Source organism: Petaurus breviceps, unplaced genomic scaffold (genome assembly GCF_028583685.1).
Source record: "Petaurus breviceps papuanus isolate PSGF00001 unplaced genomic scaffold, PetGlider_PUasm1.0 76, whole genome shotgun sequence".
In the NCBI taxonomy this organism is placed as follows: Eukaryota; Metazoa; Chordata; class Mammalia; order Diprotodontia; family Petauridae; genus Petaurus; species Petaurus breviceps.
The window spans coordinates 7,920,557-7,936,411 of NW_027186473.1; the positions used below are offsets into that span (position 1 = coordinate 7,920,557).

Genomic DNA, 15,855 nt, shown 5'->3' on the forward strand with positions numbered 1-15,855 from the left:
TAAAGAAAGAGACTTAAAGAGGGGAAGACATTTTCCTAAAGTGACAAAGATGGTGCTAAATCACCATCTTTAAATCAGGGCTCTTGCCTCCTATCCTAAGGCTCTTCCCAATATACTGCGTTGCTTTGCTTGGACTATGGTAGCAGCACCTTGGCCCTTAACCTAGATCTTGGAAGTGCCAGTGAAATCACGAATTTGGAACTTGAAGAGACCTTTCAAAATCATCTAATCTAATTTTGTCAACACAGAGATAAGAAAATCTAGACCCCAAAATAGCTAACTTATTCAATCACATATTCATGAGTTAGTCTTGCTTTTCCAGAGTACTAGTATGTATGTTTAGAATAATGGAGTCAGGCATGACCCATGCAAGTTGGGCACTGCGTCTGTCTCATGGCATACTGGAGCCAATGCTCTTATGCTAACAGGCTCTGAAAAACTCATGAAGAATGTCTTGTAATTCTTGTCCTGGGAAACAAAACAGAAAATGTGATGGGGACTCCAACATAATCTCTTAAGAACAGTGAGTAACAAACACCTCAGTGTTGAGTATATGTCAAACTTTCACATTGCAGGTGAAAGTTTTCTTCAAATAATTATGGATTACTTGAAGGCAGCAGGTATGAATCTCAATGTGTGAACAATTCTATAAAGTTTCTTCTACAGTTTCCTTTTCAGAGGCTGATAATAAATAAGACAGTTGCCAAGCCTCTTTATTAAGCTTAGTTAGGGGCAAAAAAATGGCTGTAAAGTGCTTTAAGGGTTATAAGAGGAATGGTGTGTTCAATGTTATCCCATGTTTGAAGCAGAAATTTTAGGTAATGTGGAGAGTGCTCTGATCTCATATTATCTTGGCACATTTTTGTTGACAGCAGCTATTATTATAATTTAACCTTTCAAGTAGACTAAAGAGAATAAAATAGAATTATAAAATTATAAAATAAAATAGAATTAACACCACTTAGAATCAGGAAGTAGAGCTAACTCATTATTACTTAAGGTACACTTATACTATCCTGGTGGGGGGGGGTCAAACCTTTCTAACTGAAGAGAATAAACCATTGTTCTTTTTCATATTAGTAGAACTGTGATTGTTTTAGGGGTTGCAAATACCACTGGGCTTTTACTACAATCTACACACACTGGTCTAATGAAACATAAACAGACCATAACTGAATATAGGTCAGAATTCTGGTGGTTCCAAGATTCCACTGTCTGCCTCATTCTGCACTGCTTGAACATTTTGCAACTATCTCAGTCTTGCTGAGCCTCCGAGACCTTTTGGTTGCTGACTTTCTTCATCCCAGACATCCTATATTTAGTTGGTATGTAGTCTATGTCAAATATATGAATGTAACCGCATCTCTTAGATACAGATTGTCTTGGCACAGAAAATGTAATCATCTGCTAATTACACACTGATCCTAGACAAATATTTTAAACATTGTTAACTTGAATGACAGGAAAGTCTATAGTCTCATAAACATTTTAAAAGGCAATGCATCCTTTCCTTTAAAAAAATCAAGCAAATGCATAAACCATCACAGTGATATGACATCACAAGTAAACAGCACTTCTCAAAGAGTCCTCTAAGATTCTGACTTACTTTTGTTGCCCATGTGTCCCCAGCCTGTGATGTAGCAATAAGTATCAGGCTCTACCACCTGTTGTGATCTGGGCAAGCAGACTGGACGGACATAACTGGTTTCAACGATATCTTCATTTAGCTCCACAATGCTGATATCATAGTCAACCACTGCTCTGTTGTATCGAGGATGTAAGATAATAGTCTTCACTAGCCGTGTCTGCATAAAGATTGATGGGTGATCCAGATTGTTTATACCAAGTACCACTTTCCACACAGCAGCATTTTCTCTCCTTGAATAGCATAATAAGAGGCATTAACATTTGAACTTAGATTACATATAGATTAAAAATAGATTAAAGATTTAAATACAGATGAAAATTTTCAAACTTTAAATTTGGGGTGAGTTCATTGGTTTCGCTGTATGAAATTCAATTTAAGTGTTTTAAGGTTTATAAACTATTTTACATACACTTTCTTTTTGATGGTTACAACAAATCTTTCTGACAGGTACCACAGAAATTCTTAGGGCTATTTTACACATCAGGAAACTGAAGCTTGGGGAGGTTAAATAGTTCATTTATAGTCGTATGATTTGTAAGTATTAGAGGAAAGATTTGAATCCAAGGCATTGCTTGAATTCAAATTCACTCCTCTCTCTATGAATCCATTGCTCCTCACACTATACTGTACTGCTTCTGAATTATTAATTTGTTATTTTTTATCTAATTAAGAAAACTGAATTGAAGAAACATGGAAATTTTTAACAGCCCATCAATTGAGGAATGGTTAAAAAATATGGAATACTACTGTACTATAATGAATGTAGAAAGGGAAAGTTTCAGAGAAACCTAGAAAGACTTTATATGAACTAGTAAAAAGTGAAGTAAGCAGAACTGGAAGAACAATTTATATAATAAAAACAGCATTGTAAAGATAAATTATTTTTTAAAACTAAGTAACTCTTATCAATGCAATGAACAACCACAATTCTGGAAGACCAAGGATGAAGCAAGCTATCCAACTTCTCATAGAGAAAGAATAGACTTAGTGTGAATAAAGTCTATATATTTTTAGGCATAGTCAAAGCTGGAATCTGTTTTACTTGATTATACATATTTGTTACAAGGGTTTTCATTTTCTTTCTTTTTTTTCTTGGGTGGGGGAAGAGGAAAGGAAATTGATTTCTGTTCATTGAAAAAAATTAAATTAAAAAACAAAGCTGTAATTATTTACACTAGAAAACATTTGAATAGTGCATTGACTAATAAGCAAATTCCTACAATATGAAAAAAGCAAAAATCACACTTCCAGGGGGCAACATTCTGAATAACAAAGCATGTTGAAGGCTAAGTTCTCAAAGTGAGAAAGGTAGAAGTGATTGGTAAAGTAGGAAGAGGAGGAGACTGATGGAGGTTCAAAGGAGAATGAAAAAGATGAAACCAAAGAAAAGGAAGCCTAAAGGACTTCTCCTCCTAGGAATGGGGAATGCCTTGATGAAAGGGTGAAACATTTAAACAATCCTAATGAAAATGTATTAAAAGCATCAATCTTTGTTTTTCCTATTTTAACAAAAACTAACTAGAGCTATGTAGTAACAGTAATAATGAAAGAGTTGAGTACTGGGTAATATCTAAAGGGTTCTCCCTTCAATTCATCCAAAGAAGCTCATGACTTTCTGGGAAATTAACACATTTACTGGAGGTTATATTAGTTTGATTCCTTCTCATTCAAGTTGTTTACTCTTTGACCCATCTAGTTACTTCAATGATAAACATTTCATAGCATCTAACATTATGAAAAGAAAGAAAAGAAAGGAGAAGAAAAAAGGAAGGAAAAAAATCTATCAATTCCCATTTTAGTGACTAGAAATCATTTTGGATCAGACAAGACACTTATTTTAAGGTAATAAATCACATACCAACAAAACTGCTTGATGTAATTGAGTTGTGTCTAATAAGCATCTTACTATTTACAACTGATTCCCACAAAAAGGAGAAAAGTTCTATTTCATTAAGAATCAGCAAAAGCAAGTAGCAATATTTCGCTTTTGGATGCCCAGAATCATTAAGTTCTTTTTCATTAGAAGATAAAATCTGTACCTATTCCTTGGTCCTAGTTCTCAACAGAAAACAATTTTAATCCTGTTTCCACATAACCTCTTTTCATGTATTTCAAATATGTATGCTGCCCCCAATAAGCCTTTTCATTTAAGATCAAACATCTCAAATTCTTTTAACCATTCCTCATATGACATGATTGTTTTTAGTCCTTTACAGCTTGCCCCTTTAACAATTAGTTATTTTTAGCCCTTTAAATTTATTTTCAGTTCCAAATTCTCTTCCTCCTTCTGCCCTCTCCTCCACCTATTGAGAAGGTAAGGGGGTGGGGGAGAAGCCCATTACACAAATGGATATTATGAGATGATTTTTAGACCCTTTTCCTAGTTGTCCTCATTTATATAGTTAATGAACATAATTCACAAAATATCCAAGTCAAGAACTAGATCCAATGCAGTCTAACCAGAACAGAGTAAACCAAGATAAAAACCTGCCTCAATCTAGATATTAGACTTCTGTTAATGTAGACTGAGACTGCATTAGCTTTTTTGGAAGTTGTATAACACTTTGGACTCCTATGAAGTCTGTAGTCAATTAAAATTCCTAGGCCTTTTCCACATGATCTGCTAAGCCTGCACTTATCCATTTTGTACTTATGCAGTTGATTTTTTTTCAAGTTAAATTCAGAGCTCTATATTTATAGTTGTTAAATTTCATCTTCTTGGTTTCATTTCAATGATCCAACCTGTCAAGATGTTTTTGAATCTTGAGTTGGTTATGTATGCAACATAGTTTCTGTTATTTGAAAATCTGATAAGTGTCCCTCCTATGTCTCCAATCAAATCATAACCTTAAATTACACACTGGACTTGATATAGTAAGACAAATGTATACTTTTTCTTTTTTAATACTTGATTTGAATTTTTAAAATGCCCACCCAGTTGCAGAAGAATCAACATTATGTCTTTACCCAAGCATAATTAGAGGAGACAGGTCTAAAAGACCCTTCTGTCTTCTCAGTTCTCACTCTGGCAAATGAATCTCCCGGCAATGGAAATCCCTACAGTAACATTTGGTGTGGTACTCACAGAGGCACTGGAGTAGTTATAAAGAATGACTATTTGTAATATCTATTTCACAGTGGTCAACCACATTAAGCAATTTCTTTTTTTTTTTTTTTTTTTAAGCAATTGGGGTTAAGTAACTTGCTCAAGGTTACACGGCCAGGTGTTTCTGGGTGGGTGCTAAATGTCTGAGCCCGGGATTCGATCTCCAGGTCTTCTCAACACTGGAGCCGGTGCTCTTACTCGCTGTGCTACCTGGCCGCCCCCACATTAAGCAATTTCTAAGAAACTTAAGAGTACTTTCTTAAACTCTGTTCCCAGTGCTTTACAGATGGCCAGATACTCTTTTTCATAGATCCTTTTAAGTTCATACTGTCTGGGGGGAAGTGAAAACTTCTCAGAACTTCCCTCTCTCTTCCCTTACCCCATTCAAGCCCTTTCAGGAGGCTTTCAGATTTCCCACCTCTGCAGGCCCCTCCTCCCGGCCAGGGGAGGGTCAGGGACAGCCGAGCCCACTCCTTCCCATTGCTTTGGGACCCTTTTCCCCCTTTCCCTTGCTATCAATCAGCATCCTTGTTCTTTATAAGCCATAGTGGCAGGCTCCTCTGTTGTTTACCATTGGGGAAGATTTTCGGGGTGGGACTTGAACTCACCTCTCAGCCAATGGGAGAAGGGATAGCCAGGGGAAAGGATTTGATTACATTAGAGTATAAATTCTTGTCCTGCCTTTTGTAACATGCCTCTTCCTCATGATCAGTCATGGGGAAGACTGCCTTCTTCACCCGAGGAAGAGAATAAATTCCTGTTCCTATCCTGAGATCTTCATGTTCTTTTTTTTTTTTTTTGAGGGCAATTGGGGTTAAGTAACTTGCCCAAGGTTATACGGCTAGTATTTTTGTGTGGGTGTTAAGTGTCTGAGGCCAGAACCGAACTTGGGTCCTCCTGACACCGGGGCCGACGCTCTACTCACCATGCCACCTAGCCACCCCTGAGATCTTCATGTTCTTGATTAAATTTTGGATGTGGTTTTTCATCACAAATAATACTATACAACATCACATCTTTTGATACCATGTCTCTTTCTTTAAGCATAAACACACACTACTCAACTGTCATGCTTTGTTTACATTTCACCCAGATTCTTCAACAGAAATATACATTTGGACACCAAAGGTGGATATGAAAGGGTGACAATGAATGGCTAGATGAATTTTTAAACTTTTGATCATCTTTCTGGGAAATTTGTGACTGCAGTCTTGTTAACCTTATCTTATTATCGAGGGATTTTACATCAAAAATGGAAAATGCTTCCAAGAAGGTCTGGCCCATTGCAAATCATGAGCATTACCATGTGCTTTCTAAGCATTTGATGCAAACTAGTATTAATTATCCCTATCAATGAGTGATGTTTCTCACATCATACCTTGTACATAGTGGGTATGAAGTGTTTCAATACTTCAAGGATTTGTGATTTTGCCAATAAAACCTATCTTGTGACAAGGATTGAAAAATTCCCCAATAACTTAATGGTCATGGCAAAATAATTCATGGCTTCATTCTGTTCTTATCATACTGTATTTGCAGTTCTTCTATCTGCTCCCAGACAAGATGATAAAACTTGGAATCCTATTTCACTATGCTATTCTCTTAAAGTTCTATAAAACTGACCAACTAATAAGCCTAGAAAGAAGGTTAAATTTGGATAAATTCCATCCCAAGAACGAGTCCACTAAATATCATCCTCTTTCATTCTGAACACATTAGCCTTCATGCTAATATGCCAATAATTGTGAATAGTCTGTGAAATTTTATGATTTACAGCATAAGAATATCACCACCAATGGACACTGACCACAAGGGAGAAGATCACCCATTCCTTTTCTACTTCCACAGACTGATAACATGCATCATATACAATGGCATGACAAAAAAAAGACTCTAGTTACAAATGTATATAGGACAAACAGGCTCATATGTAGCTAAACAAAACATACAACTCACCCCTCAAAGCAATGAGCAACAGTCAAAACCCACTTTTTGGCAATCAGAACACAACCACAAATGTGTCCACTTGGTTCACTCTGCAAGGAGCACTGCCATGGCCATCTTCCAGGTCGACTTGTCCTGCCACCCAGAATCCTCTTGTACATACGAGCTGCAGGCCGACGGCCACAGTCTGCCAAAGAACATAGACCATAGAAGATTACCCATCCATTGATAGCCATCCAAACATTAGGTTGTCATGCAGATGTATCCTCAATTAAGATATTTTTCATTTTTGTCCTGAGCAAATCAACGGAATTAAATTCATGCCATATGATTACCTCACTACTTCTCTCACCTTGTTCAGAGCACAAGAGAGAAATCCAACTTCTGCTTTGACAAGGGTGCCTATATTTAGAGAAATAAAACAGTATACATATTAACCTCATATCTTTGCAAATCACCACAAATGCTACCTTGATGAACAAGTAAAAGGGTTCAAAGATTTATGATCTTGTCAGCATCAATGATTTTGGCAATTTGAAATCCCTCTACAATTTTATTGCTTTGGCCAAAAATATTCATAATGCCATTATTCAAGTCTATGTTCCCAGGATAATGAATCTATGTATCATTACTGTCTACTTCTATAAGAGCAAGCTTCTCCTGAAAGCTATCTACTCCCTAGCAGCTTCTATTGAGTAATATGTAGGGAAATAATTGAATGAATAAAAAATTCATTTATTAAGTGCTTATTATGTTAAGTTTACATGAAAGCGAGACAGTCCCTGCCCTCAGGGAGCTTACATTCTAAGAGGGAAAGCCATATATAGTCACAGAATCATGGATCATGGATTGTGAAAGTTAGAAAGGACCTCAGTGGTCACTGACTCCAAGTCATACACAAAAGCAATTTCCACAATAGCATATCTAACAAGTGACTAATCGCCTGACTGCTTGAAGAGCTCAAAGGAAGAGGAAGGTGTTGCCTCCTGAGGTAGCCCATTCTTCTTATGAACAACTGTAATTGTTAGGTTGTTTCCTTCTAACATCAAGTCTAAATCTGCATCTTTGTATGGCTGGTTCTGCCAGTGTTGGTTCTTCTGTTGGCTGGTTTTATTTAGAGCCAAACAGAAGCCTAATCCTTCCTCCACATGAGAGCATGTTGGATATTTTAAAACAACTACTATGCTCCTTCTGAGTCTTCTGCAGTCTAAAAATGCCCAGTTCCTTCAACTAGTCTTTAAATGCCATGTCCTCAAAGGAGATAAAACCATATCTTCATGTATGGATAGTGAAAACAGAGTGATGTTGAAATTTAAGAGCCACTTAGTACGTATGCTAGGAAAGTTCTTGATTAAGAGGCCATTTTGATACCATTGAGGTCACAGGCTAACTCATACATTTGCAAACTCTGCTTCCTTAACTTAGGTGCCCCTTTACCAACCACTTACCCTGTCACTAGCAGCTCATGCAGAGTGCTTGTATTTTTATGCTGCCAGTCTGAGCGCAGAGTCAGCCACTTCCAAGGATGCCTCTGTTCTTGTACAATTTCTGTCACTGATAGCTCCCTAAGGAAAGAAAAATACTGTGTAAATATTCAATGTACAATTAATTTTTACTCCGCAAACATCCATTATTAATAAAGGAGAAGATCCTAAGACACTATTTAACACTCATTCCATCCCCCAAAAGATAGACCACTAAATTATAAAGCAATACTATGGGGAGATTGTTTTTTTTTTGGCAGCAGCTCAGGACTGTTAGCATTTCATCAGTTTTACCAGGAAAGACTTAGAACTATGGCAGAACAGTGGAAAAGGGAAATTTCCAAAGTGCTCTGGAGGTCCAAAAGATTGAGATTTTCACAGCTGTTTTATACATTCCCCATTCAGACCAGGATTTGCCCACTTTTGGGGAAGTTTAAGTTAAAAGTCTTAGCATCTGAGGAACCTATCCATTTAGTGTGAGGAACAAGTACCAAATTACATGCGGTTGCTTTTTTTAAATACACCTTGGGGGTTAATGCACTTATGGCTTCTTACCTGTGATGCTAATGACATCTTAAAAGTTATATAAATCATAAGCAATGACTATCAAGAGTTGCATTTATTTTAAATAGTTTCAGGGGGGAAAACTATTATTTGAAAGGGTTTTTAAGGCATCATAATATCTTACATTTCTTAAGGTTATAAAATATTATTTGTAAATAAGAGTCAGAGGTCAGTTAAAGCTAGGTTAGCTAAGGATTTTTTTTCATTCTGTTTTATATTGTCGATTGTTCTCTTGGGGTAGCTAGGTGGCATGGAGAATAGAGCTCTGTGCCTGGAATCGGGTCTCTGACCTTAGACACTTATTAGCTGACACGAGTCAGCTTCCATGTGCCTCAGTTTTTCCATTTGTAAAATGGGGGTAATAATAATAACCCACACATTCCAGGACACTTAGTATGGTGCCTGTCACATAGTAGGCACTATATAAATATTAGTTATTATGATTATCATCACTATTACCCATCCATTTCTTCTTATTCTCTCTCCCCCTTCCCTTCTTCTCTCTTCCTTTCTACACTTGCACCAGTGTGAGGCAAGTATGTGTGTGCACACACACATGCATGCATGCACACACACACACACAACTTCATCATGACACAGATGATATTTGTCAGAAGCAGGACTTTAAGCCAGGTCTCAATGAACTTCCAAGTCCAGTGCTCTTTCCACAGAACCATGCTATCTCCAAAGAAAATAAAAGAATCAGTCTGAAGGAAAAACTGAGATAAAATAAAGCCAAGGGGAGTAGAAGAAAGGAATCTTGAACACCTTTACAGAAGCATTCTGCCATATGCTTATGCATGATGATCGAGCAATAAGTCACGGAATCAATACACTTGAGAGGGACCTCAGATGCCATTGAGTCTAACCTAAAAGGAATCTCAATAATAATATATACAACAAGTGGTTACCCATCATCAGCTTGGAGATTTCCATTGAGTGGGCACCCACAAGCTCTGGAGAGAGTCAAGTGCACCTTGGGAAAGCTCTTAATCATTAGGAAGTTGTTTTTTGTTTTGTTTTTGGTGACATCAAGTCTAAATGAGCATCTCTGCAATTTAACCAGTGCTCCTGGTTCTGCCCTCTGGGATAAGAGCAAATGTGATCCTTCCTCTACATGGTAGCCCTTCAAAATATTTGAAGACAACGATCATATCATACCTATCATATCAAGTCAAGGATCTGTATTTCTCAGTAGAGGATCCCCATACCAGTCACAGATTACAATCTTCCTACAACTTAGCAAATAAGCCTTATAGACAATTGTTTGAGGTTAAGGTTAAATGACTTGCCCATGATGCCACTACTAATAATTATCAGAAACAGCATTTATAGTACTAGGTCTTCCTGACCCCCCCAATTTTAACCACTTCATCTGCTATCACACACTGTCTGAAGAGCTGTGGAAAGGAGATGTGGCTGTGACATCTGTCATCCCACTGATTACCAGGGTTGAGTTACCTGACCTAGGTATCAAGAAGGATTTCTCATTCCATGAATATCCCTCCCAAAGCAGCAGCTTCATTGGATGAAAAAAGTCTTCTCAATAGAGACATGCTGTTTATCTATCGAGAGTAAATGACGACTCTGGAGGAAAGAGTGAGACTGCCTCACTTAAATCCACTTCACACCTAAGTCATACCTTTGTGATGTCGAGCAAAGAATGAACAATAACAACCACAAGGAGCTGAAGTTTCCCTGCTAGAACAAATGCTCATGAGTGAAAACATGTTTATTAAACTATTATCCAATAAAGGATACACAGACTTCCTGTATAAATTAAAGACTTCCCTCCCCTCCCCACAGGGGATGAATACACACTTTCACATTGAAAGAATAGTGGCAGGGGTAGCTAGGTGGCGCAGTTAATAGAGCACTGGCCCTGAAGTCAGGAGGACTTGAGTTCAAATCCGGCCTCAGACATTTAACACAAAAACTAGCCATGTGACCTTGGGCAAGTCACTTAACCCCAACTGCCCTGCCTTCCCTCTCCACAAAGCAAAGAAAAAAAAAAGAAAAGAAAAAACAAACAAAAGAATAATGACAGAGAAGTAAATGGCACAAAAAAACTTAAATCACATGGATTTATTTTTGCTCTTTCTTCCACTTCTAGAATTTCATCCCACATATCCCATCCATCCTAAATCCCAAGATTTAGGTACAAGGAACCAGAGCAACATGAGAAAACTCTTCTTTAATCAAACAGTCCTCTAAGTATGTGACTGAGTAGTGTCTATCAGTCCCATGTGCAATTGATCACAAGGGACTTGGACAAGAAATTCAATTTCCATATATGAGTTACTATTGATGTTTGATCAGGGAATCACGTTAAATAAATGATTCCTTAATATTCTACAGACCTACACTCTGATCATTCAGCTTACCCTATTTTAAAGGTTTAAGAAAAACCTTTGGGGCAGCTAGGTGGTGCAGTGAATAGAGCACTGGCCCTGGAGTCAGGAGGATCCGAGTTCAAATTTGGTCTCAGATATTTAACACTTACTAGCCATGTGATCTTGGGCAAGTTGCTTAACCCCAACAGCCCTCCAAAAAAAAGCAATAAAAAAAAACCTTTGTATGTAGGCAAGCAGTAGGGAGGGAATGGTGGTGAAGGGCAGGGGAGGAGGAGAGGGGAGTCTGCCTCCTAGTTACAAGCAGTGATGGCAATAAAGCCTGAATTTCTGTAACACAGCAAACAGAATCTGAAAAACACATCTCCAGGGAAAATATCATTATGGAGAATAGTCTTCCAGGAAAGAGCAAAATACTACTTGGGCACAAAAATAAATCTGTCAGCTTTAGAAATGGCATATTGCAGTCCATCAGTCAGTATGATTATATTTCTTCCATCATATAGTATCTGATGATTTTAGCTTTCCTTACAATACTGTTCTCTGCCCCCCCCCACCAAATCAATCTGAAAGTCACAGATAAGAATTTTCTATCTTAAAGAGAGGAGGGAATTGCACAAGTTTACAAATTTTTAACTTTAAAATACCCTCTCTCCAATACATTTCAGTTGACATAATTCAAGATATCTTGGGAAGAAGAGAAGTGAGGTGACCCCTAAAAAAATCCTGTGCTACAATGAAATAGGTTAACTTCTATTTGCCTTTACTTGCACATTAATGTATTTTGAAAAATGTGGAAGCAGAGTTCTAGTGATTAGACTCATAAAATTCTGGAGCTAGGAAGAATTGGAGATTATCTAGAAAATATCAGACTGGAATAAAAGCTTCTTAAGAAAAGGGAATTTTCTTCTTCTGTCTTTTCATCCCCATTGGATGGGGATGGGGGTGAGAGGAACAATGGCAGAGTCTACACTTGGTAAAAGTTTGTGGAATTGAATTAGATTATCTAGTCCAGGAGTAGGGACCATGCAGCCTCAGTCTGAAGGCCACAGGTGGCCTTCTAGATCCTTGGGTGCAACCTTTTGACCTAGTCCAAGTTTTATAGAACAAATCCTTCTATTAAGGGGATTTATTCTGGGAAGTTTGTATTCAGTCAAAGGGACACACTTGAGGACGTAGGGGGCCACGTGTGGGTTTGAAGCCATAGGCTCCCCACCCTGATCTAGTTTGATTCCTTAATTTCACAGATAGGATAGTTAAGGCTCAAAAAGAGTAAGTGACTTGCCCGATGTCCCACAGAACTTATTGAGTAAAACTGCAGCCAGGATTAAAACCCAGTTCTCATGACACATGATCTACTCTCTGCCCCTCTACTGTATGTTGTTTTTGGTGGTAGCTCACTGATAGTCTGTTCAAGGAAGTCAGTTCCACATACTTTCACACAGGCCACAATTTCTAGAACCAGAATGTTGACGCTGGAAAAAAAAACCCAAATCTTTAAATACCACGTAATCTAATGTCCTCATTTTACTGATGAAGAAACTGAGACAGGCAGAGACTGTAGACTGCCCCGTCTTTGTCACATAATCTGTAGGCAAAAGCAGAATGCTGGTAAAAGGCATGCACAGACAAGAACGAGCACATTGACCACCTGCCAACATCCCGACATCTCTCTAGGTCGTACAGGAGCAAAGTGAAATGGCTCAAATGCCTGGAGGAAACATTGAAAGAGCTAGCCTCATTTCAGCTCACAAGGCATCCCATAAATAAGACCCATGGCTGCGGTTTATTTGTGTTAGCCTTTGGAGTCAGCCTTCTTTGGATCCCGGCAGTGGAAAAAGTCACGCTAGACGAGTCTGCTAGACTAGTCCCACAAGAGGAACATTAGCTTTGTTTTAGGAAGCAAGTCTTGTTAACATTGTAACGTGTGAGGGCAAAATAAACCTGAGGATTCCACTCTAGGTCTTTACGTGAAGTCAATGAATCCAAACTGTCTCGTCTAATGAATGAGACCAGTCACTTGAAATTATAACAATCTTGGAAGCCCACATTTTCATATCACAGCTTGAAACTTTTCCACTGAGTGGTTAGTACATGATCTCATCTATTATCTAGTATTGTGAAACTATTAGTCTCTGGGTGCATACTTACAAAAAGAGAAATAGGGAATGGACGTGTAATTTCATTGTATTGGGAACCTGCAGATGAGGAAAGCCCATTGGTCACCTCAGGTGAGCACGGGCTCTTCTACTTAAAGTCAGAGAACTACCTGGAGCACTGAGAGGTCAAGTGACTGGTCCAAAGTCACACAACCTTATGTGTATCAGAAATGGGTTTGGACTCTGATCTTCTTGGCTTTCTACCCACTATGCAACAATGCTTCTCACAAAGTAGATATGTCAACATGCACCCCCACACTGACACACAAACACACACAACGGATTTCCCCAAAGTCTTGTTATTGAAACATAAAACTGCAATGAGACTTTGAGGACACCTTATTCATCTGCATGCATGTTGAAGAAAGAGGCTACCTGGGAATTTTCACAGAAAAACATTAGTGGGGTTTTGAAAAACACAAATTTGACACTAGGCAGCATGATTCTCTTGGTATCCCCGTGATATTCCTGTGTTTGCAACTTAAATGAAATTTTTAAAAAAGTGGTTAACTTGGAATTGTAATCTATGGGATGGGAAGGAAATTAAAATAAGAATGGGGGGCAAGGCTGAGGAAGAGCCTCAGCCTGTATCTTAAACAGAATAAACTCAGGCAACAAAAATATTTTGGAATAAGGTGTTAATTGAATTTTCTAGTTAGCTGACAGGCAGAAAGTTTTTGTTGCTTCAACCCTTGCTGAATTTTTTTTAATGTGCAAGTCCACAGTCTGCTTTACAAAATATAATTGAATCTTTGAGAACTGAGGCAGCAAAGAGCTTTGGGACTGGAATCTCGGTCCCAGTTCTGCCATTTGCTCGCTGTGTGTCTTTGCACAAATCACTAAACATCTCTGAACCATGGACAGCTTTGGCTTCCTTCCAAGGTTCTTGTAAATATAAAATGAAATGACAAATTCAGCCTTCCCTTTTCTCTACCCAACTTAGAGTAATCTCTGCTTGTCAGACTTTCCTGGCCCACTGCCTGCCTCTGTCCTTTGCCTCATCCTTTCATTACAGTTATTTCAGTGTCTGCCGCATCCCCTCAGTTGACTAAGTTAGCTTCCAGGCAAGGACTGTTTGTCTTTTTTCATCTTTACAACCCTCTAGTTCCCAGTATAGTGCCCTGCATGTGGCAGGAGCTTAATTAATGTTTTTTTGGATTGAATTAAACTAAAATCCATTTATAATTGTAAAATAACAATTTACAGAAACCCAGTGACCAAAGAGTTATGATTAATGGATCCACCAGAGGGAGAGCATCAGGGGGTGCCTCTGTCCTTGGCCTGTTCAATGTTTTTTATTAATAACATGTGTGTAAGCACCAAAGGCTTGCTTACCAGACCGGCAGGTGAGACAGAGCTGCAAAGTATCATTAACATAGCGGGTCCCAAAAAAATCTTAGTGCAGTTTTAAGATATTGAAACTTTAAACTATCCTAAGTCTTTGGGGATACTTTGCATATTAGTTGGTAGTTGGGTGGTGGAATGGATACAGTGCTCTTCTCTGAGAGAGGAAGACCTGAATTTGAATCTCCACTACCTCCCTCCCCCCACCAACTGTGTAATCTTGGGCAAATCACAAAGCACTTCATAAATTGGAAAGTGTTATAAAGCTGATAGTTATTATTGACACAATTTGCATGCAATAAATCTCAATAGCCTGGAACATAGAGTTGAATATGAGATGAAATTTAATAGAGATCAATGTAAAATTCTAAGACTAGGGTAAAAAAATACACAAGGGCTGGTTTTGTTTTTGATGAAACCCTTTTTTTTTTATTCTAGAAGTAGAAGGCCTAGCAGAAAAAAAACTAAGGTAAATCTGGGTAAATGAGAATGCCAGTTACTTGAAGTTCTATCATTCAATGTTTTACTTAACAGAACTCAAGAGCCGGAAGGGACCTCAAAGGCCACCTGGTCCAACACCCCTTGTTTCACAAATGAGAAAAATGAGGCCTGGAGAAGTTAAGGGTAATACTGGTAGTAAGCACTAGGGGTAAGGGTTTTCTCCTCTTCCATATTCCTTACCCCTCACCCCAATTAGTTGCCAAGTCTTTTCAGGTCTGTCTCCACCATTCCTCATCATCTACAGGCTTCTATCTATTCTGTGGCCACCCCCCAACCTCTGGCCCTCATTACCACCCAATCCATCTATTTCCAAGTTCTCCACATGGATTCCCAGCTTCTATTATCTTCCCTCTCCACACCATACTCCACACAGCTGCCAAAATATTTTTCCTAACACAAAACCATGCCAAAATCTTCCTCAAGAAGCCCCAGCAGCTGCTCATCACATCTGGGATAAAATACGAACTCCTCAGGTGACCATTTAAAGCCCTTCACAACATCACTGCAGCCTATATTTGCAGACTTATTTGCTATCTCTCTCCTTCACACACTCTACTTGGCCTACTGGCTCTTCCTAAAACTGGACATTCCATTGCCTGTATCCATCCCTTTGTAGAGGCTTTCCGGCATGCTTGGGATACACTTCCTCCCTCTTCTTCTTCATGTCTTGGCACTTTTAGCTTCTTACAAAGATGGGCTCCACTATTCTCTAGAGGAAGCCTTTCCTATGCCCCCTAGTTGAAAAAATGCTTTT

At 38.4% G+C, this 15,855-nt stretch overlaps 1 protein-coding gene across 1 annotated transcript in view; it reads right to left on the reverse strand.

Annotated features, from left to right (window-relative positions):
- Nucleotides 1-15,855, reverse strand: part of CORIN (corin, serine peptidase) — a 234,978-nt gene that overhangs the window by 6,633 nt on the left and 212,490 nt on the right. The window contains exons 17-20 of the mRNA XM_069105180.1: nucleotides 8,147-8,263; nucleotides 7,051-7,100; nucleotides 6,711-6,885; nucleotides 1,607-1,878 (exon numbers count right to left, since the gene is read on the reverse strand). Of these exons, the coding sequence (XP_068961281.1) occupies nucleotides 1,607-1,878; nucleotides 6,711-6,885; nucleotides 7,051-7,100; nucleotides 8,147-8,263 (614 nt within the window). The remainder of the gene's footprint in view (nucleotides 1-1,606; nucleotides 1,879-6,710; nucleotides 6,886-7,050; nucleotides 7,101-8,146; nucleotides 8,264-15,855) is intronic.